At 32.6% G+C, this 23,985-nt stretch overlaps 2 protein-coding genes and 1 long non-coding RNA gene across 21 annotated transcripts; 2 read left to right on the top strand and 1 right to left on the bottom strand.

Moving 5' to 3' along the window:
- The first annotated feature begins 11,448 nt into the window (after positions 1–11,448).
- Positions 11,449–18,409, top strand: LOC146902803 (uncharacterized). 19 transcript variants are annotated; one of them, XR_015023994.1, is made up of 19 exons: positions 11,449–12,731; positions 12,860–12,914; positions 13,120–13,175; positions 13,280–13,310; positions 13,392–13,479; positions 13,562–13,707; positions 13,840–13,924; positions 14,066–14,188; positions 14,633–14,713; positions 14,929–15,000; positions 15,396–15,457; positions 15,528–15,588; positions 15,866–15,933; positions 16,032–16,099; positions 16,311–16,470; positions 16,953–17,014; positions 17,328–17,410; positions 17,501–17,582; positions 18,124–18,409. It is a non-coding gene; the product is annotated as an uncharacterized LOC146902803 (long non-coding RNA). The 19 variants fall into 19 exon arrangements; XR_015023993.1 differs by having other exon boundaries at positions 15,513–15,588; XR_015023992.1 differs by having other exon boundaries at positions 14,929–15,077.
- On the top strand, positions 12,911–15,034 carry LOC146902804 (floral homeotic protein APETALA 2-like). The gene is made up of 6 exons (XM_085737173.1): positions 12,911–12,914; positions 13,280–13,310; positions 13,392–13,479; positions 13,562–13,707; positions 14,633–14,713; positions 14,929–15,034. Exons 1-6 carry the CDS (start codon positions 12,911–12,913, stop codon positions 15,032–15,034), a joined length of 456 nt encoding a protein of 151 aa, XP_085593299.1.
- Positions 18,410–22,898: 4,489 nt separating the features above from the next.
- Positions 22,899–23,660, bottom strand: LOC146902802 (uncharacterized). Its single transcript, XM_085737172.1, has one exon. The coding sequence runs from the start codon at positions 23,658–23,660 to the stop codon at positions 22,899–22,901; it is 762 nt and encodes a 253-aa protein (XP_085593298.1).
- Positions 23,661–23,985: the final 325 nt, after the last annotated feature.

Below are 23,985 nucleotides of genomic sequence, written 5' to 3'. Positions count from 1 at the left end.
CACTAGATCTTCCACATATTTCACCTTGTTCCGAAAAATAATGTGATTCCTAGCTTGTCAAAGGACCCAAATAGTTGCATGTCAAATCATCCATAAACCTCTGCGGATCCTCTTGTTTCTACCTTCCTTACTCCAACATTTCCAATGCACAAACAAATTAGGAGGAGTAATAAAGGAGAAATACAACCCTTTCATCACCTTTGCCCAAACATTATTCAACACATTGCAATGTAAGAAAAGGTGCATTGACGATCAGTGGCGGTTTCACCGCCCGGGCTCCGGCTCAATTTTTTTGCAATTTCTTATGTAAATTCCTCTAAATTTCTTATATAAACCCCTATAAATTCGACAATTTCTTTAGATTTTTTGATTATTTGCTTGCAATTTCTTATGTAAACCCCTATAAATGTGTTGCAAATTTTTTTGCTCAAGCTTGATACTAATCCTGGCTCCGCCACGGTTGACGATTCTTCCGCTCTACCACACAAGACGCACAAAGTTGGGACATCCGAAGGTAAACAATTTCGCCTAGCTAGATTTCTTCTCGTAGGGATTCTATCTAGAAGAATTTTCCAAGAAAAAACAACCACTTTCGAGGGAGCTTTGCTTTTTCAAATACCTTCATAAACCTTTTTCTCTTCATCATTCCCAATTTCCTCCCACACCAACGACCTCTCTACTCTAGCTTCTTATAGCAAGACTTCACCGAAAAAAATCACCCCTTTCTCCGCTTTCCAAAACCACCTATCCTCATGATTCCCCCTAGTAAGCCCCTCCAAGTCCTCCAACAAGCTAATTATAATTTCCTCCTCCCAAACGAAGAGATTCTTCCGCCAAGAAAATACCCAATCACCCCTCTCCCTGTTAGATCCCCTAACCGCCTCCACCGATTTAAAAGAAAAAAATTAAGCTTTGATGGGCGGTGCAAATTTATGCAGATGCTTTTTTTTTTTTTTTGATAAAAACATGCAGATACATATTTTCAATAGAAATTAAAAAAAAAACATTTTGAATGCAACTTACACCAATACTAGTAAAATCAAATAAATTAGTATATATTATTACTTTTTGAATAAACCATCAATTTACTCCTAAATTAGTACACCCTTCTTTTTTGTTTGGTTACAAAATAGTCTTTAAAGTATGTAAACTCTATTAATATGTAAACTGCAAAAATGGATGAAGATCCAAGAAAAATGATGAAGAATGAAATGTAACAACTTTTTAACTAACTTCCGCCATGGAAATGAGAAAAAAAAACTATAGATACCATGTTATGGAAATTGGAAAGCAAGAGATAGAATATAGTCTGATTTTTCATAGATGTAAAAGTGAGCACATAGAGTATTTATAAGAAATATGTAAAGTACATTAAGTCTAATGACATGCTAATCAACTAGATTATGCTAAGTAATACTAGCTAGCTTGCAGCTGAAGTAAACTAGGAGAAATTTGTTTATTCTGTTATTCTTTCTCTAATAGATTTTAAAGACTAAATTGGAGCATTTTCATTTACTTATGATCCTTGTACAGGTTATAGAATAAATTAATTGTTTATTCATTAATTTTTTTTAAGGTTAAAGTGGAAAAAAATTACAAAATGAAAAGAAAAACGTTTTCTGGAATTGTGGTTGGTTGGTATGTTTGAAAGTTAATTGGAGTGTGTCAGTGCAGGTTAAACATGGCTCTGTCTCCGGTACGAGACTGCCATGGGTCATGTACCATACATGACCACTTTATTTATTTATTTTTTATTGCAAAACCAATTATAGCCATTGGATTAGTTTGAAAGGCAATAGATGGTTGAGATTTCAAGCTCTCTTTACCTACTAAAATGTATGCAATTGAATTTGAAATTAAATGTAATATAGGGTGTTTTGGAAATTCTCTTCAAAATCTATAAATGTTTTTTAGGACCGTTTTTTTTTTTGCCCAGTATAATTTTTGTAATTTTTTTTTCTTCGCTTATTTTAGTTTCATTAGAAATTTTTAAAATGCAATTGAACTTGAAATTAAATGTCGTATATGATGTTTTGGGAATTCTTTTAAAAATTTAGAAATGTTTTCCAAGACCATTTTTTCCCAGTATAATTTTTGGAATTCTTTTGTTTGTTATAATGTTTAAAACATTAAACCATTGTCAAAAAAAATATTTTTATTATAATCATTTAAACCATTTTGACTCTTATTAACCATATAATACGTTAATATATTTAAAAAAGAAGAAGTTATATGATGTTAATTTATAAGATATTAAATTGACATGAATAAAAATTTGTATTATACTAACTCTATGAAATTGATAGTAATAGATTTTTTGCGGTTGACTACAAAACTAGTAAGAAATGAGTGCTTTCACACGGGTCATCTATGAGATAATTATATAAAAAATAATTAGATTGTTTATATCGTAGAATGTTTATAGATATTAAATAAAAATTATAAGTATTAATGTAATGTTTATATTAAATATTTTTCTCTTATATATACAAAAATTTCTTAAATAGTGGAGTCACACCAATTACGGATTTTATTTGCTTATATATGCGAAAACAAATTTTTATGTTGATATATGAGTAAGTTGCTTATTGGAATATAAACGAAGCCGGAACTAAAGTTTTGAAAATCGGAATCTTAGGTATAAGTCAAGCTGATAAACTATCCCATTAGAAAAGCTAGTTAACATGGAATGACATTACTCCGACGATCAAAACGGACACAACCGACTAACGGTGTCAAATATAATAAATCCGACCGTTGAATATGACCTTAATTGAACAAGAACGAAGTATAAACTAGAATTTCAGCAATTGGAACCTTCGATATAAGTCAATCTCACAAATTATCGCATTAAAAACCTAGTCAATATGAAAGGACATTCCTCTTACGATCGAAATGGACGCAATCAACTAACAGTATCAAATATAATCAATTCGACCATTGAATATGGCCATAATTGAACCAGAACGAAGTATGAACTAAAATTTTGGCAATTGAAATCTTCAGTGTAAGTCAATCTGAAAACTATCACATTAGAAACCTAGTCAACATGGAAGGACATTGTAACACCCCGTTTTCCCAACTTAAAAATTTCATAATAAATTATCAGAGTAATTCACATAAACGGAATGCTACATCTCTTTATCATAAAATCTTAACAAAATAGATAATAATTTATCCTTCAAAAATTCATCAACATAACATTTAAAAATTTCGCAGCGGATTTAGTTTAACAATAGAAATAGTCTTGGCACGCAGGCCTCATCAAAATCTCATAAGGTTGGTTAATACTTATTCATAAAAAGTTCATAAAATGACACGTAAGGAATAGAAGTAAAAGCAATCCCCATCCCGTTACGTATCAGAGCACCTAGACATAATGTGAGGAGTCTACTCACGAACACAGCTAGTCTTTATAACCTGCACATTACCCACGGTCGAGGCAACATATACGCAGAAGGGGTGAGATTTCTCAAACAATAATATTAAGCTTATAAATCATAAACATCATCACATATATTAATCACAAACATCATCACATATCGTCAAATATTAATCATAAACATCATAGCATTATCAAACATAGCATTATCATAACAACTTCATAATCAATTCATGGTCAGCTTCATAATCAATCATCAACATCAACTTCGTATTCAACTTATAAATCAATCTTAACAACTTGACATCTTAACCTCTTAACAATTCGACATCTTAACCTCTTAACAATTCGACATCTTAACCTCTTAACAACTCTACTCGACTATGCAACTTCAACTTCTTAAAATCATCTTAAATCATCTTGATATGCAAATGCATGTGGTACCAATCAACAACATAAATGAGCGTAATTAGGCTCTTCAGCGTGTGAGCATAAAGCTGCCGGGCTTAAAGCCCCCAACGTAGTTTGAGCACAAGGCTGCCGGGCCTAAAGCCCCCAACTTTAATGAGCACAAAGGCTGCCGGGCCTAAAGCCCCCAACTTTAATGAGCACAAAGGCTGCCGGGCCTAAAGCCCCCAACTTTAATGAGCACAAAGGCTGCCGGGCCTAAAGCCCCCAACTTTAATGAGCACAAGGCTGCCGGGCCTAAAGCCCCCAACTTTAATGAGCACAAAGGCTGCCGGGCCTAAAGCCCCCAACTTTAATGAGCACAAAGGCTGCCGGGCCTAAAGCCCCCAACTTTAATGAGCACAAAGGCTGCCGGGCCTAAAGCCCCCAACTTTAATGAGCACAAGGCTGCCGGGCCTAAAGCCCCCAACTTTAATGAGTATGCAATGGACTCAATCTTCCTACAACTTAAACAACTTGAACATCATGAACATCTTATATGACCCCAATAATTTGGACGACATCTTACAACTTTACAACTTAGACCGACATTTACAACTTTAATAAGATCAACAACAACATATGCAACACTTATAAAGTCACATCATATCAGCATCATAATTAACAGTATCAAATGATAACAATATAATAGCATCTTAAGCATCGCATCAACATAAACATCATAATAACACATATAGTGCATATATAACATTATCACATCATTATTAACCTTAGTCATTCTTAACTTAGGCTTCCTGGACAGCTTCTAATAATCTAGACATCCTTTCTTTCCTACTCCAAGTTCATCTTAAAACTACACGATCTTTAAATAGTAACACATCTTTAAATCATACATCTTCAAATAGCATATCTTTAAATCATACATCTTCAAATAACACATCCTTATATAACACATCTTCAGATAATTCACAGATTTACACTTCATTAAATAATTCATCAAATTACACTTCGTTAACTAACTCATCAATTATACCTCATCAAATATTTCATCAAAATCATATAAATAATTATAACGACACACCCAATAATTGAACGAATAGGTATCTCCCTAGAAGTCACCCAAATCTTTTCTCTCGCCTAATTATTATGCTATAAGGCTTTGGTTTCTATCTCAGGGACATAAAAACAAAGAAAATGAAGGTTTTCCAATGATGGTGAAGGTGCCAAATACATATAATATCATGACTATCTATTTGGTCAAATTAAATCAATTAGTTTCTGGAAAGAAAGTAAAGTTGCCTGGAACTAATAATCTCTTAGTTCAAATTTAATCCGTGGTGGAAAAGTAAAACACGTCTTTAACAATAAAATTGAATCCAATCAGAAGGAACAACAACAACGTGCAGCAATAGCAATTCTCTATGGTAATGGACTTGTACAGCAACAACAAGGTATTTGGATTGAAATACTACTAGCAGCAAGAAATTTAATTGAATTGGAATGAGGACTAACAATAGGACACGACAATGTCATATAATCTTTAGGAATTAGCCACGCAAAGTAACTTAATTAAATGGCAGAAGCAGTAGTTTATATATACATGTGTGTATGTGGTATGTGTGTGTATAAAAATACTTATTTGAAACAATCAAATAATTCATTCTTTTGCTATATCCATATACGAAGCATATACAAAATTAGGATTAAATCATATAGAAAATCATATTATCAAAACATATTTCTCAAAAAAGACACGCTACTTTTGAAATTAGAAACAATGGCAGATCACGCTACTTTTGAAATTAGAAACAATGGCAGATTGCAATTCACATGACAGAAAACATGCAAATTTAAATATAGCAATTTAATCAAAAACGAAGGACTCTAATTCTATAGCTTTTACTCACTTTTGCTTATATATCCCAAAACACGAGGTTAACTACGGATTTAGCACATAAAAATAATGAAAAACAAAATCCATTCACTTCATATGTTCATACATCCATTATGGTGAATAAAGACTCCCCCTTACAAACTCATCCTAAATCATGTTAATTGTAATCTAATGATTCACAGACTTATTATTACTGCAAGATAGTCTCACCCTTACCTTAGATTGTTTTTCTGAAATCAAAAGCAGCGTTCTTCGTTCCTAGGGTTCTCTCTCTCTGAGTTCTCCTTTTTCTCCTCTTTCTCCAAAAAGCGGTTTAACGTAAAAACTCTTTCTAACCTAAGCTTCCTTATTTATAATACTAACCACTCATCCTAAATCTATTTAGGCCCAATAACTTATTCTTCTTTCTATTCTAACCCCCAATTCCACTCACACTAATAATCCTCATAATCTTATTTATTTCTAAATTAAATATATCTCTCACAAATAACAAATATATCTCTAACAAATATATTTCTACACCAAATAACAAATATATCTCTAACAAATAACAAATATATTATTCTAGTAAATACCAACATATAACATAACAAAATATCACTCATCAAAATAAATCGACTAAATCATAAAAAGACATCTAATCTCAAAACTAACTCCAAATCTATTTACTCTAATAATTCTCATATTCTAATAAATAATAGAATAATGCCACATAATAAAATACTAACACCTCATATAAATAAATAAATCACATAAATAGACTCTAACTTAATAAAAATAATTAAATAAAAAGGAGGGCGTTACAACTCTCCCCAACTTAAAAGAATTTCGTCCTCGAAATTTAAAGCACACGAGAAAATAAATTTAGTTATCGCTTCTTCAAACAAAACACAAAACCACATCAAGGTTAGTCAGTTAAACATGATCACATAAAAAAAAAACATAACTACTAACTAGAAAACATGACGACACGACACAACGACTCATCTACTTGGCCGGACGGACCGACCTGCTCTGATACCAATTGTAACACCCCGTTTTCCCAACTTAAAAATTTCATAATAAATTATCAGAGTAATTCACATAAACGGAATGCTACATCTCTTTATCATAAAATCTTAACAAAATAGATAATAATTTATCCTTCAAAAATTCATCAACATAACATTTAAAAATTTCGCAGCGGATTTAGTTTAACAATAGAAATAGTCTTGGCACGCAGGCCTCATCAAAATCTCATAAGGTTGGTTAATACTTATTCATAAAAAGTTCATAAAATGACACGTAAGGAATAGAAGTAAAAGCAATCCCCATCCCGTTACGTATCAGAGCACCTAGACATAATGTGAGGAGTCTACTCACGAACACAGCTAGTCTTTATAACCTGCACATTACCCACGGTCGAGGCAACATATACGCAGAAGGGGTGAGATTTCTCAAACAATAATATTAAGCTTATAAATCATAAACATCATCACATATATTAATCACAAACATCATCACATATCGTCAAATATTAATCATAAACATCATAGCATTATCAAACATAGCATTATCATAACAACTTCATAATCAATTCATGGTCAGCTTCATAATCAATCATCAACATCAACTTCGTATTCAACTTATAAATCAATCTTAACAACTTGACATCTTAACCTCTTAACAATTCGACATCTTAACCTCTTAACAATTCGACATCTTAACCTCTTAACAACTCTACTCGACTATGCAACTTCAACTTCTTAAAATCATCTTAAATCATCTTGATATGCAAATGCATGTGGTACCAATCAACAACATAAATGAGCGTAATTAGGCTCTTCAGCGTGTGAGCATAAAGCTGCCGGGCTTAAAGCCCCCAACGTAGTTTGAGCACAAGGCTGCCGGGCCTAAAGCCCCCAACTTTAATGAGCACAAAGGCTGCCGGGCCTAAAGCCCCCAACTTTAATGAGCACAAAGGCTGCCGGGCCTAAAGCCCCCAACTTTAATGAGCACAAAGGCTGCCGGGCCTAAAGCCCCCAACTTTAATGAGCACAAGGCTGCCGGGCCTAAAGCCCCCAACTTTAATGAGCACAAAGGCTGCCGGGCCTAAAGCCCCCAACTTTAATGAGCACAAAGGCTGCCGGGCCTAAAGCCCCCAACTTTAATGAGCACAAAGGCTGCCGGGCCTAAAGCCCCCAACTTTAATGAGCACAAGGCTGCCGGGCCTAAAGCCCCCAACTTTAATGAGTATGCAATGGACTCAATCTTCCTACAACTTAAACAACTTGAACATCATGAACATCTTATATGACCCCAATAATTTGGACGACATCTTACAACTTTACAACTTAGACCGACATTTACAACTTTAATAAGATCAACAACAACATATGCAACACTTATAAAGTCACATCATATCAGCATCATAATTAACAGTATCAAATGATAACAATATAATAGCATCTTAAGCATCGCATCAACATAAACATCATAATAACACATATAGTGCATATATAACATTATCACATCATTATTAACCTTAGTCATTCTTAACTTAGGCTTCCTGGACAGCTTCTAATAATCTAGACATCCTTTCTTTCCTACTCCAAGTTCATCTTAAAACTACACGATCTTTAAATAGTAACACATCTTTAAATCATACATCTTCAAATAGCATATCTTTAAATCATACATCTTCAAATAACACATCCTTATATAACACATCTTCAGATAATTCACAGATTTACACTTCATTAAATAATTCATCAAATTACACTTCGTTAACTAACTCATCAATTATACCTCATCAAATATTTCATCAAAATCATATAAATAATTATAACGACACACCCAATAATTGAACGAATAGGTATCTCCCTAGAAGTCACCCAAATCTTTTCTCTCGCCTAATTATTATGCTATAAGGCTTTGGTTTCTATCTCAGGGACATAAAAACAAAGAAAATGAAGGTTTTCCAATGATGGTGAAGGTGCCAAATACATATAATATCATGACTATCTATTTGGTCAAATTAAATCAATTAGTTTCTGGAAAGAAAGTAAAGTTGCCTGGAACTAATAATCTCTTAGTTCAAATTTAATCCGTGGTGGAAAAGTAAAACACGTCTTTAACAATAAAATTGAATCCAATCAGAAGGAACAACAACAACGTGCAGCAATAGCAATTCTCTATGGTAATGGACTTGTACAGCAACAACAAGGTATTTGGATTGAAATACTACTAGCAGCAAGAAATTTAATTGAATTGGAATGAGGACTAACAATAGGACACGACAATGTCATATAATCTTTAGGAATTAGCCACGCAAAGTAACTTAATTAAATGGCAGAAGCAGTAGTTTATATATACATGTGTGTATGTGGTATGTGTGTGTATAAAAATACTTATTTGAAACAATCAAATAATTCATTCTTTTGCTATATCCATATACGAAGCATATACAAAATTAGGATTAAATCATATAGAAAATCATATTATCAAAACATATTTCTCAAAAAAGACACGCTACTTTTGAAATTAGAAACAATGGCAGATCACGCTACTTTTGAAATTAGAAACAATGGCAGATTGCAATTCACATGACAGAAAACATGCAAATTTAAATATAGCAATTTAATCAAAAACGAAGGACTCTAATTCTATAGCTTTTACTCACTTTTGCTTATATATCCCAAAACACGAGGTTAACTACGGATTTAGCACATAAAAATAATGAAAAACAAAATCCATTCACTTCATATGTTCATACATCCATTATGGTGAATAAAGACTCCCCCTTACAAACTCATCCTAAATCATGTTAATTGTAATCTAATGATTCACAGACTTATTATTACTGCAAGATAGTCTCACCCTTACCTTAGATTGTTTTTCTGAAATCAAAAGCAGCGTTCTTCGTTCCTAGGGTTCTCTCTCTCTGAGTTCTCCTTTTTCTCCTCTTTCTCCAAAAAGCGGTTTAACGTAAAAACTCTTTCTAACCTAAGCTTCCTTATTTATAATACTAACCACTCATCCTAAATCTATTTAGGCCCAATAACTTATTCTTCTTTCTATTCTAACCCCCAATTCCACTCACACTAATAATCCTCATAATCTTATTTATTTCTAAATTAAATATATCTCTCACAAATAACAAATATATCTCTAACAAATATATTTCTACACCAAATAACAAATATATCTCTAACAAATAACAAATATATTATTCTAGTAAATACCAACATATAACATAACAAAATATCACTCATCAAAATAAATCGACTAAATCATAAAAAGACATCTAATCTCAAAACTAACTCCAAATCTATTTACTCTAATAATTCTCATATTCTAATAAATAATAGAATAATGCCACATAATAAAATACTAACACCTCATATAAATAAATAAATCACATAAATAGACTCTAACTTAATAAAAATAATTAAATAAAAAGGAGGGCGTTACAGACATTACCCTGATTACCAAAACAGACGCAACCGACTAACGATATCAAATATAATCAATCCTACCGTTGAATATGACCTTATTGGAATAAGAACGAAGTAGGAACTGAAATTTCGGCAATCGAAATCTTTGGTATAAGTCAATCTGATAAATTATCCCATTAGAAACCTAGTCAACTTGGAAGCATATTACTCTGACGGAATAATGTCCTTACATGTTGACTAGGTTTCCAACGGGATAGTTTTTCATATTTTGGCTTATACCGAAGATTCTAACTGCCAAAACTTTAGTTTCTACTTCGTTCTTGTTCAATTAAGGTCATATTCAATAGTCAGATTGATTATATTTGACATTGTTAATCGGTTGTGTTCGTTTTGATTGTTGGAGGAATGTCCTTCCATATTGACTAGGTTTCTAATGAGATAATTTGTGAGATTGACTTATACTGAAGGTTCTGATTGCTGAAATTATAGTTCATACTTCGTTCTTGTTCAATTAAGGTCATATTCAAGGGTCGGATTTATTATATTTGATACCGTTAGACGGTTGTGTCCGTTTTGATCGTCGAAGTAATGGCCGTCCACCTGTAATTTTGTTTGGTTGTTGTTTTTTTGGTGCTTTGCTTTGCTCTGTTTTGGCTAGCACTTTTTCTTTGTAAATACTGTTGAGTGGTTTCCCTTTTAGCACGCCTTGTGCGGGGTTATCTGCTAGTTGTTAACATATACACCATTTTTGTTTGTTCAAAAAACAACTTATAAATTAACATCATATAACCTTTTTTTTTAAATATATTAACGTATTATACGAATTAAGAAGAGTCAAAATGAAGTTCAAATGATTATAATAAAAAGAAATTTGTTGACAGTGATTTAATGTTTTAAACATTGTAACCAACAAAAAACTTCCAAAACATCATTTACGACATTTAATTCTAAGTTTAATTGTATTTTAAAAAATTAGTATTAAAACTAAAAGGGTTAATATCTTTTTTTGGTCCATGTAATATGAGCGAATTCCGGTTTTAGTCCATGTAAAAGGAAATTAAATTTTGTCCCTCTAGTTTCAGATTCCTCCACTTTTAGTCTCTCGTTTAACCCTGTCAGCAGAATCTGCACATGTGGCACGCTGACTGTGTAATTTTTTACTTTTATCATTAAATTTATTTCCATGTGGCATTTATTTTGATTTACATTTATTTAATTAATTGAAAATAAAATTTAGAATTGATATAAAATAAATTAAATTAAAATAAGAAACTAAAATTAATTAAAATAAAAACTTCATTTTCATCCTTCCCATGTTCTTCATGTTCATCTTTCCCTTTCCTTTCCCAATTCTCCTTCTCCAGCTTGAGTGCTTGACCCAGCGCCCCAAAAATCTCGACCCATCATCACCTTCCTTTCCCCCATTAACTTTCTTCTTGAAGCTTCATCTTCCTTCTCCAAATTGAATCTGACCCAATATATCTCAAATTGAAACCCATTTTTTTATTTTTTTTCATTCTTGGTCCTTTTATCAAAAGAACACAATTGAATTTCTGGGCTTATAAAAATCCCATCTTTCAATTTCGAATTTATGAGTTTCTTAAAATTTGAACCACACACTTAAACAAACATAAACATGAATAGGAGTGTTGTTTAGAGAGAAAGAGAAAGCTTTGTTTTTAAAGAGAGAAAGGATGAAGGAAGAAGAATCTGAGTTGAATCATCCACAATTTCTAGGTTTGGTTTTGTAGATCGTTTTGGTTTTGTGTTTAAGTTAATGACTCACAATTTTTTTTAATTAAAATTCATGAATATCAATTTGGGGATCTAGATCCATAAAAGATTAGAGATGAAATTGAAATGTAAATTTGTGCTGAAGTTTTTTGGGTTTGTGTGAGTCAGATATGGCATGAGTAGAAGCTTTTCGAATTTGTGAATTTCTTGTTAATATTTTGTGATTATGTGAATTTATGGATTTCTTGTTGAACCTTGTGTTGTTGTTGTTGTTGTTCTTGTTTTTGTTGTTGTTCTTGAATTTTTTTTGTTGTTGTTCTTGAAATTTTGTGGATTTGTGAATATGTTTTTATTTTATTTTATATAAACATGAAGCTTCCTGCATATATTTGTTCTTGTTGCTTGGGTTTATGATGAATAGGAAGAAGAAGAACATGGACCATGTAAAGAAGAAGATGAACGATGGAAGAAGAAGTTGGAAAAACAAGGACATTTGATTTTTATGTTTTTTTAATTGTAATTTTAATTTGTTTTTATTTAATCTACTAAACTAGATAGGAAAATGCTTGTCCATACGTTTGACAATTTTGCCCTTGGAGAGGTATTTTGGTAAATTGGTAAATGGCCATCTCCCTCATATATATATATATGTTGTGGTACAATTTCTTTTTCTCTTCCTTCTTCTTCAGTCCGGTTCTCTTCTCCTCACACGGTAAACAAAAAAACGGGTTCTCTTCTTCCTCACACCGCCACCTTGCCGTCTCCTCCGTCGACCTCGCCGTTGAACACACCAATCTCCACCGTTTTCTTCTTTCTCAGTGTGCGACGTCTTCTTCGTTTTGCTTCTTCTTCCGTTTGTCTCTATCAACAATCAAAGGTTGGATTTTTAACTTTGATCTGCTTGCATGTCCCATTTTTTGGTGCGATTTTGTTCTTCTAATTGATTGAGGCATTTTTTCTTTTTAATCGATTTAGATTTTTTGGTATGTCTTTGGTTGATTGCAGTTCTGAGATGATGACCTTGAATTTGAAAATACCATTTGGTATGGATCAGATATGGGTAAGTTTCAATTTGGGATGTTACTGGTTTTTTTTTGTTCCTATCTTTCCAAGTTTTTATTTTTCACTTCATTTTAGGAAATTATGATTGTATTTGCATAGATTTTTATGAGTTTGTAGTTATATTTGATCAGTCTGTGTGATTGCTTCTCTTCCTTTTGATTTTCTCTATTGCTGATTTGTTTGTGCTTTGTTTGATTTCTCAGCATCAGATGACACACAAAAGTCCTACAGATCATTAGGATCATCTCAGGGGTGGACGGTATAAATACTTGACTATTTTTTTCTTTGATTTTGGAACTAATTAGTATATTATATGATTTACTATTTTAGGCATTGTTTTAGTTTTGTATTTGATTTTTGTAGGTGGATTTAACACAGCTCATGTTGCTGCTAGGTAAATCTTTGAACATATTTTCAATTTTTTTGTGTAATTAATTTTTTTATGGTTGAGTTGATTCCAAATTTTGAATATCAGAGCCTATGATCGAGCTGCGATTAAATTCAGGGGAGTTGGTGCTTACATAAATTTCAATTTGAATGATTATGATGATGATCTTAAACAGGTTAGAGAATTTTCAAGTATACTTGATGAATGTGAAACTAGATGGATTATATCATGTAATTTTTCGATATTTTGTTACTTAGACGAAGAATTTATCGAAAGATGAGTCTTTGCAAACACTTCGTCTACAAATCAATGTTTTCTCAAGAGGGAGTTCGAAGTACAGAGGAGTAACACTGCACAAATGTGGCAGTTGGGAAGCTCGAATGGGTCAATTCCTTGGTAAAAAGTGAGAACCTATTTTTAATTTAACTGAAGTTATTTAGGAGTAACTTACCAACAAAATTGTGCACGGTTTAGTTTATATTGGCTTTGTATAATTTTGCTTGATATTGAAACATCATGTATCTGGCTAATGTAGTGTAACATTTTAAATTGTGGCCGCGCCATGGTCCGTGATATAACAGAGAATTGCTGCATTACATGATGCAATCTACAGGATGATGGTTTGTTTTTGCCTCCTTTCTATTCATTTTCTTTCCTGGAGGATGATGGTTACCCTGTTCCAGCTCTGATACATTAACTTTTTCCTGATACAATAACTTTGTTCAATTTATTTAAATGGTTTGGTGGCTCTCTCTTTGCAGGCCAAAACATCAGGAAGTTGTTTAAGGATGGCTTCATTATCAGGAAGCCAACTAAGATTCACTCCCTATCCTGTGCTAGGCGCATGAAGGAGGCCAAGAGGAAGGGACGTCATTCTAGATATGGTATTTAACTATTTTAAACCTTGATAGTTTTAATGAATTGAAGGATATAGATTATGGCAAATCTCTGTTAGTTTGTAAGGTGGTGCTTGTCTGCTTGTGAAGTTATCGTCATTTAGACATTATAGAATAGAATTCATTCTATTTTGTTTGCAAGATTAGTTAATTAGTTGTGCTGAGTATTCTAGGATATGAAAGTTATATACATTCTGAAACCTATTCACCAACAGTAGAATTTTATGGCATTTATTTGAACCAAAATTTTAGAGCAACTTATTATCAACCCTATTTGAAGTGTATGGAGTGCAAGTTCAAAAACAAATAAACCTATCTGATACTTTATTTGGATGAGAGCAAGTTAGAATCATATGATTTCTTAATTTTGTTTTTGAACTGCATGGAGTGTGCAACTTTTGAATATGAAATGTTGTTATTTCTTATTTACAGATGTGTCGTGGTCGAGGACAGCGCTATAGGTCTAGCAGCCGCTAAAGTAGCTGGGATGAAGTGTATAGTAACAAAGAGCGGGTATATTTCTATTTACTGAATGGAAAGCAACTTTATGTTTTTTTATAGGCAGACAATAGTAAGTTATGTTAGTTTCCCGGATCAAATCCGAGATCTCTGACTTTAAACTCCTTCAATGTCCCTTAGCTCACCAACCGAGCTGCCTTCGTAGTGTGGGACTTCTAAACATGTAGTGACTTTTCATTTGACTTCTTAATCTCAAATGCATTATGCAGGTATACGGCAGATGGAGATTTCTTAAATGCAGACGTTGTATTTGACTTCATTGGTGATCCTCCTGAGGAGAGGTTTGATCTGGCATTTTGTGGTAGCCTTCTTTAGAAGCAATATGTCAGCTAGCAAACTGTGAAGTGATGAGGATTTTGTATGATTATTCAAGTCTCCTTCACTATTTCTATCAGTGCTAAATTCCTCATTTCTTTTCACTCTTACCCTATTAAGCCAATGATGAAAAGATCAATGTTTATATTGGTTGTGTATAGAAGCTTATTTCTTGATTGTTATAGAAATTTTGTTTGTGTGCTTTTAAAAAATGTTATCAGTCCTGTAATTTGCTCCACGAATGAGTTAGCTTCTCTGATATGAAATGTTGATGCTAATTAATGTTGTTGGATTATTTTGGGTTTGATTATTTTGTGATTTTCTGATTCTGATTCTGGGTTTGATTATTTTGTTTTTTTAGATGGACAATGAATTTGAGGATGGACAAGCAACTTCTGATATGATGGCAAGCAGTCAACAAAGGTTAATTTAACAGTTGCTTATTCTGGGTTTGATTATTCTTTGAATGTGATTTCAGTCCTTTATCTGGAAGGTGTTTACTATGAGAGAGAGAAATGGAAGGACAACAGAAAGTGGTTCAATTGATTCACATGGTGAGTTCTATTTCAAATTCATTGTAGTTTATCTAAATTAGAGGCATATAATTTTCTCACAATCTATACAGTTAGAATAATCTTTTTTATTGTAATAGGTGACAAGCATAGACAATGTTAATCTCCATTTATATGTTAAATAGTTGAATTTTATATAATTTCTAATCTGTCTCAAATTAATTTTCCATTTTATTATAATTCTTCCTGGATCTTCATTTATGGCAACAATCAGATCTTTAAAAGTCGTTTCTAAATGTTGACTTTTGTATTTTATCAGGTGTGACATCAAACACAGATGCCGCACAGCTTGCAGAAACATTTGTTGTTGCAAAATGCCCTACAAAGGTATATAATCGTTCGTTTTCGAACTTGTCATTTGTCCAATGATCGGAAATGGAATATCTTATTATCATAATCTTTGTAATTCTTTATTGCACTTGCAGTTCATATTGGCATGGCAGCAAAGTGCAAAATCAGGCTCTACTATTGGCATTGATTCTTCCCTTAAGAGGTAAGTTCTGAAACAACTCAGTCTTCTTAAATATCTCAATGACTTGATTAATTTTGCAGAAGCCTACTTACTGATGGATCATTGTTTCATAATTTGGACCAGTAACTTTCATAAGCTATCATATATTAATTTCCAAATTGGTTAATTTGGTTATAAATCACTTTGCTAACTCATAGTTCATCTATTTTCCTCTTTTCGTTCCTGCTTTCAGCTATGAGAGGGAGCGAAGATTACGAGTTACTATTGTTTATGGAATGGCTAGGTTGTGCAGCTAACTACGAGGATTATTCAGGGGATAAGAATTATCAGAGGACCCCATTTTTGTCTGTAGAAGCAATCTCAATAGCGACTATTAATAAAGAGAGAAAAAAGTAAGTTAATTAGTTCACTCATATTCGAGTATAAACCAGTTGGTTGGATGTATCAAGAGAGAGCATTGTGCAATATGGGAAGAGAAAAAGGTTTTGATTTGGATTTTGCAACTCAACTTGATCTTTCCCTTTCATTTTCGTATAAATATAGAGCATTGGAAAAATTTGAGGAGAAGCAAATAAAGGAATGAATTATGTAGTTAGATAAGTTTTTAGGATTTAAGCTTTCACCTGATTGTTTAGAGTTGAAGGCTTGGTTGTATATTGCATTAGATGATTATGATAGTGCTATAAGAGATATTAGAGCTTTGTTAACCATGGAGGCTAACTACATAACTTTACATGGGAGGATTAAAGGTAAGTGCTTGGTTCAAATTCTTAATAGTAGAATTCAGAAGAAGAATCAGGTTGACTGTTGGATGCAGTTATAACAACAATGGTATTCAGTTGATGATGTTGGTTCTTTGGCTATTATACATCAGATGCTAGAGAATGAGCCTGGAAAGAGCCTGCTAGATTTTCGTCTGTCGCTACTACTCTTGAGGTAAGCATCTTCGGAACTAACTCAAAAGTATCACTTTTTCCTAATTTTTCAAATTTGACCTATATATGTAGCATTGATACTTCAGATTGAATGCGTGTTTAGTGTCTGACGTCGACATGATTCTCACACGTGGTTTATTCATATACTTATTTTCTTAAACTATTACAACTGTCTATGTGTGAGTATAATGTCTAGCGTCTGTCTCAATTATTCTTATATTTTGACTAGATGCAAACTCACGCGCTGCACGTGTTAGTAAATACAATTGGTTCAAATTTGATTTATTTACTAAACATGCTCTTATGTTGAACAGATTAAACTGTCAGAAGGCTGCAAAGAGATACTTGCCTGATTCTACCGGCAAATACTGCAAGTCTATCACAAAATCAAAGAAGGGTTAGACACATCTACATTACTAAATCTATATTTCATCAAATACTTCTTTCATATTTAATATTATTGATCATGGTCTTTTCATATTTTCAGGTAAATTAAATTCAGTTCTGACTAAGATGAACATGTTTGGAAAAAAAAGCTGATGGTTTTGCACATGACGTTCGAGAGCATGGTATGTAATCTTGGAAGACTTATTTTCAATTTTTCACCTTTGCTTAGTTTCAAGGCATGAAACAAGCACTTTGTGATAGTGCACAAATTTCTGTAGTACTGTTCTAGACCTTATTCATGTAAATAATATCAAATATGAGTTTTTATATATTGCCTTCATATGGTATCAAGAACATCCCATTCTTAGTTTAACAAAATCTAACTGGAGTTTCTTATGAACTTTGATATATTTCAAGACATGGAAATGCATAACAGAAACTGTGGCGCGAATCCTTATAATGGATGCATAAATCTAATTGCAAAGTAATACAGCTCTTTGCCTAAGGCCTTATAAGTAGAATTATGCAGCAGCACTGCATACAGCAGACAAAATATTTCACACACATGATACTCTTATAATCAGAATTGAAAATCCTTATATAGCATGAGCATATAGATCAGTAGTGGTGATATGTAGCATCTGAAATGCATATTATTATTTTGGTCCATAGTTCGATCATGTATCCTTTTATCCGCGTTAATTTTTTCATCTTGTTTTGTAGATGATGGTAGGCCTAATATCTGCAACAGTTGGCTGTGTTTGAAAAAACCACGCATGTGTATTGGTGGATGATCTTTGAGCAACGTCAAAACAATCAGAATATACACCTGTGTTTTTAATGTTGGTATCAGAGTTTCTGATATAGTTTTTGCATAAATGTTTGTTTACTGTTTCAGCAATAATGCCAACAGGATTGGCACAATCATTGTATTGTAAGTTGTAACTGAAATATATTGAACTAATGTTATGTTCAAAGGTATTTAGAAAAGGCTTTTGCCATTGATGTCCTCTATTGTTTAACTAACCTTATTTCACAATACTCACCAATGACTCCTTTCCATTGACTATACTTTGTTTTGAATGTCATATTTTTGTGGGATCAATGTGAGTACAGATTATTGCAATTCTCTTTTTATTTTTCTGTGATGTGAATTCCACATGTCTGATTCTTGTCTGGATAATTTATATTTTATTTGTCTTTAAGATTAATTGATAAATGGGTTTTTCTGTTAAAAAATTAATAATTGATAAATGGTTTTAAAAAATATTCAATGATCCTCTTCCCACATCCAATTTGTGACAGGGTGGAGTTTTAGTATTTGCCAACCAGGAAGTTTAAACTGTGCTAAACTAAGAATGAGCACCAGCTCTTGACTGCATAAGTTTTCTTGGTGCAAGATAGATTGTGCACTACATTTTATATTGTTACTTCTCACCCTTGTGTTCCTTTGAGTCCATTTTCCTTCTACTTTTTTGCCTACATTCTAAAAATTTGGAAGCAATACAAACAATATCAATGATTTTAACCGTTAAAATCTTATCGTTTTGTTGATTCTAATATTTTTGAATTCATAGCAAACATTTATTTTAAAGTTTGAATTGAATTTAGAGATTTTGTTACAATAATTATTATCCATTCTTTTACAATTCAAAAGGTTATCAGCTATAGTTCATAGACAAGACTTTTACTGATGTAGTTTTTGGTTAGCAGTTTGTTCTTCTACAATTCTCACCAATGACTTTTGTTTTAAATGGCATGTCACTATAGGTTCAATGTGAGTACACATTATAGCAATTCTGTTTTTGTTATTAGCATTGATGTGAATTTCACATGTATAACCTTTGTATGAATAATTTTATTTTACTTTTCTTAAGAATAATTGATGCATGGATTTCAAATACATTCAATTATCTCCTCACTGCCCCGATCGAATTTTATAGACAAAATTACACATTTAGTCCCTTAACTTTATTTTAGGTAACACTTTCGTCCTTTATTTTTTTTTTTTATCACGATTTAGTCCTTTATGTTATAAAATTACAATATCTTATCATTTTTTATGAGATTTTTTTCAAAGAAATTTTATTTTCTAGGCTTGGATGATGAGGATTTGCAATTGTCTATGAGTTTGATGAATTTTTTTTTGGAGTTTTTGATTTTTTTTCCATAAAAAAGGATTATGAAATTTTGAACGGATTATGTATGGATGTTTAAAAGTTGAGGTTTTTGGTAATTAAAAAAAGTTTTTATTTGTACCAAAAAATAAATAAATTCAAAACTCCATGGGTACCCATGGATACCTGAATACCCACGAGTGCCCGTATAATGGGTACCCATGAGGTTAGATTGACTCTGCATAGTGCAGGGGTGGTGGATCAAATCAAGTACACAGTTCACAATTATTCTACTAAATTAACTTTACGGTTATTGAGTTGTTGAAAACCACTACTTTTCCAATGCATGTTTAGCCTTCTCAATTGTTTTCTTCGCTGCAACTTGCTTTCTATCTCTCTCTACAATAAAGTCCTTGACGTTTTCATTTGTTACTCGTGATAAGCCGTTTTTAACATTTCATTTTCTAACCCGTGATGCAGGAGTACTCTAAATATTGTGTTATGGTTTATAATTATCTGTCATTTCGCAATCTATCCGTCCGATATAATATTTTGTCAAAAAAGTAGCTAACCCCCGTGCGAAGCACGGGTTTGTAACTAGTTATTAAATAAAACAAACAACTTAATCTACGTGGCATCTGATTACTTTTTAAAAAAATAAAAACAAAAAATAATTACACAATCAGCTAGACACGTCAGTAGATTCAGATGACAAGTTTAAGTGAGGGACTAAAAGTGGAAGAATCTCAAATGATAGGGATGAAATCTATTTTTTTTTTACGGGGACTAAAACCGGAATTTGCTAATATTACAGGGACCAAAAGCGGTATTAACCCAAACTAAAATAATCTAAGTTTAATTGCATTTTAAAAAATTAGTATTAAAACTAAAAGGGTTAAACATGTTTTTGGTCCATATGAAATTTGGAACTTCTAAGTTTAGTCCTTACTTAATTTTAGGGTTAATTAAGTAAATGGTCCCTATAAATATTCAGAATTTTGTTTTTAGTCCCTACAAAAATTTTTCATCAGCCTTTTTAGTCCCCATCAAAAATTTCCATCAACATTTTTGGTCCCTAAAATACTTAAGGAAAATGTCACAGAGAATAAAAAGTGTGATTTCATTTTGTAGAGAGTAAAAACAAAACTGTGAATATTTATAGGGATTAAAAACTTAATTAACTTCGTGAGCTTAGCTCAGTTGGTAGGGATATTGCATTCTACATGCATGGGCCGGGGTTCGAACCCCGGACACTCCACTTCTCCACAATTAAATTGTGCGAGCTCTAGCCACTAAGCTACTTGACCAAAATAAAAAAAAACTTAATTAACCCCTTAATTTTAATAGTCTTTTTAGTCCATACAAAATAAAGTTACTTATAATTTTAGTCCCTGATAAGACAATTTTTGTTTGATTATCCTCAAACTCTTAAATTTTTGAACGATTTTTTTGAGACAAGTTTAAAACACTATGAAAGGTTCAATTACTAAAATTTAGAATTTTTTAACACGAAATAAATTAAATATGATTTTTTAAAACGTGAAAAGTTAAAGATAAAAGTAACAACATCTGAAAATAAAAATCAAATTTTGCAATAATTTTTCATGGATGAACTTTAAGTAATGTTCGTAACACGTCTGCAAAAAAATTGTTCAAAACTTAAGAGTTTAAACATAAATTAAGCAAATTTGAATTGAGTAGGAACTAATATTAAGTGCAAAATCTTTTTTTAGGGACTAAAGAATTAATAAAATTAAGTAATAACTAAACTTAAAATGTCCTAATTTTATAAGGATCAAAAACATATTTAACCCAAACTAAAATAAACGAAGAAAAAAAATTAAAAATTAATCTGGGCAACAATAAAAACGGTCCTAAAAAACATTTATAGATTTTGAAGAGAATTTCCAAAACACCCTTTACTACATTTAATTTCAAATTCAATTCCATACATTTTAGCAGGTAAGAGAGCTTGAAATCTCGACCATCTATTGCCTTTCAAACTAATCCAATGGCTATAATTGGTCTTGCAGTAAAAAAAAAAAAAAAGTGGTCATGTATGGTACATGACCCATGGCAGTCTCGTACCTGAAATGGCGCCGTTAAACATGAGGTGAGAGAAAGTAGAAGTAGACTAGAAAGGTAGTGAGAGTGGCAGGTAGGTACTACTATTCCATTTCTGTGTTTTGTTTGGCCCACACCTCGGACAGACAACTCATTCCACTTCAACCTTTGCTGTTTGTTTTGTTTTTATTTTATTATTATCCTCTTCTTCACTAATCCAATCATTTCAAACTCAACAACTGGTATCAGCCAATTCATTCCAAACTAACATCATTATGCGCATGCTTTATGACTTTTATAAGTACGTAGTATCTACATCCCTTATTCTTAAAGCTTATTAGGTTAGGCTACATCTAAACCTAATTTTTCCCTCTAATTATCTGTAATTAATGATAAACCATGAAAACCTAGAAATATTTCCCTCCTATTGTTTGCAGCATTTGAATTTGAATCTCAAATTTTCTTGGAAGTTTGTGTTAGAAATCATGGAATCATAGGGAGAGAAGTCATAGATGTAAGCAAGATAGCAAGCATAAGAGTACTCATGAGGGAGATACTCAAAGGAACTCATTAGAGAATGAATAGATTGATAAAAGATATATTGAAATGATACAAGAGTGTTCCTATATATAGAGTTTAGTTGTGTAACTAACTCTAACTAACTCTTAACCAAGCTAACTAACTAACTAACCATAGTTAACATATAACCTAACTATGGTTTATTCACTATACTCTAATAGTCCCCCTCAAACTCAAAATGGGAAAATTCACCAATTTGAGTTTGAAACACAATGAAAATTACAATTTATTCTGACTGAAGTAACTAAGTAAAATTGGGGGTAAAACTAACAAATGACTTAAAAGAGATGAAAACACAAGAAGCCCAAATTGAAGCCCAACAACCTGATGAAGCAAAGGCCCACGTGAGGAATCCATGTTGGAAGAATCTGAGTTTAGAAACACGGTTTTGCAAAACGCGATCAGCTTGCAATTTCTTCTTCTTTCTTCCCAAAGCTTGCAATCAACTTCTGCAAAAAGTGATTATACAAAACGCGATTCTTCAATCAAAACAACTTTGTGCTTCATTCTTCTTAGTCTGCAATCAGCTTTTGCAAAAGTGCTTTTGCCAAAAGCGTTTTTCTTCTGCTTTTCAAAAACAGCTTAAAACACCCAACTGAACAAGATTAGCTTATCTAAAAACGCGATTTTGCAGAAAAACAACTTTTCTAAAACGCATCTTGAAACTTGATTCTGCATCACAATACTGACTTCATCTCAAAACTGATCTGTGTTATTGATTCAGTCATGAATTCACCTTTAGTTTCTTTCCAAATTCAGCTTAATCCCGAGAGAAAGGAAGAAAGGATAATCTGAACTGAAAACACAATGAGGAAGAACGCGACGCAGTGAATATAGCAGTTTCTTTCCTCTGTCCCATGGTTTCCATCGCAACCGGAAAGAAGTGTATCGGAGAACAGGAAACACAGAGAACAACGAACGCGAGAAAATGCTTCCACCAGGATCAAAATCAACAATGAATTCGTCATGTAATTGGAAAAACTGAACCTGATTGTTGATGGCAGAAACAGGATGCGAAGACTGCTTCTCGACGAACAACCACGAGGCGAAAAGCCTCACAGCGGCGACGCCGTAAACAGAGCTACACGATCTCACCGGTAATGTATCGATGAGAACCTCCGGCGCTTCAGAAACAACAAAATCAGAGGAACGATTCTCCAAGGCAGATTCAAGAACATCTAATTTCTCATCTTCTTGCGAATCAACTAACACACAATCGTCTTCTTTGACGATGTTGCAGCAAGGATCGACAATTACGCAAGAAATCTCACCAATCTTGATGGAGAATCCATCGAATTTTGGTTCGATTGAAGGAGTAGAAATCGGAACAATTGAAGATTCGAAACTACCGAAAAGGATGCGAGAAGCTGAAGATTCCATAGGTTGTGCAGAAACCGTGAGAACACCTTCAGATTCTTCATCTTCCTCTTCATCGTATGCTGAATCGATAGCGGAAGCATCATCATCGTCTTCCTCCCTAGGATATCGCTCTGATACCATGTTAGAAATCATGGAATCATAGGGAGAGAAGTCATAGATGTAAGCAAGATAGCAAGCATAAGAGTACTCATGAGGGAGATACTCAAAGGAACTCATTAGAGAATGAATAGATTGATAAAAGATATATTGAAATGATACAAGAGTGTTCCTATATATAGAGTTTAGTTGTGTAACTAACTCTAACTAACTCTTAACCAAGCTAACTAACTAACTAACCATAGTTAACATATAACCTAACTATGGTTTATTCACTATACTCTAATAGTTTGTTGCAGCTCCACCAATTTGTGTGCATTAATTAAGGGATGATTTAATTGTTAGGCTT

Source organism: Medicago sativa, chromosome 8 (genome assembly GCF_051527215.1).
Source record: "Medicago sativa cultivar Bolivia chromosome 8, Bolivia_mono, whole genome shotgun sequence".
NCBI lineage: Eukaryota > Viridiplantae > Streptophyta > Magnoliopsida > Fabales > Fabaceae > Medicago > Medicago sativa.
The sequence above is the reverse complement of the archived record's forward strand: the minus strand, read 5'-3'. Positions and strand labels throughout refer to the sequence as shown.

Coding starts and splice junctions, on each gene's coding strand:
- LOC146902804 (XM_085737173.1), top strand. Junction 13,311..13,391: donor ACAGCTCATGTTGCTGCTAG/GTAAATCTTTGA, acceptor TTTGAATATCAG/AGCCTATGATCGAGCTGCGA. Junction 13,708..14,632: donor GGTCAATTCCTTGGTAAAAA/GTGAGAACCTAT, acceptor TCTTATTTACAG/ATGTGTCGTGGTCGAGGACA.
- LOC146902802 (XM_085737172.1), bottom strand. CDS start 23,660: ATGGTATCAGAGCGATATCCTAGGGAGGAAGACGATGATGATGCTTCC.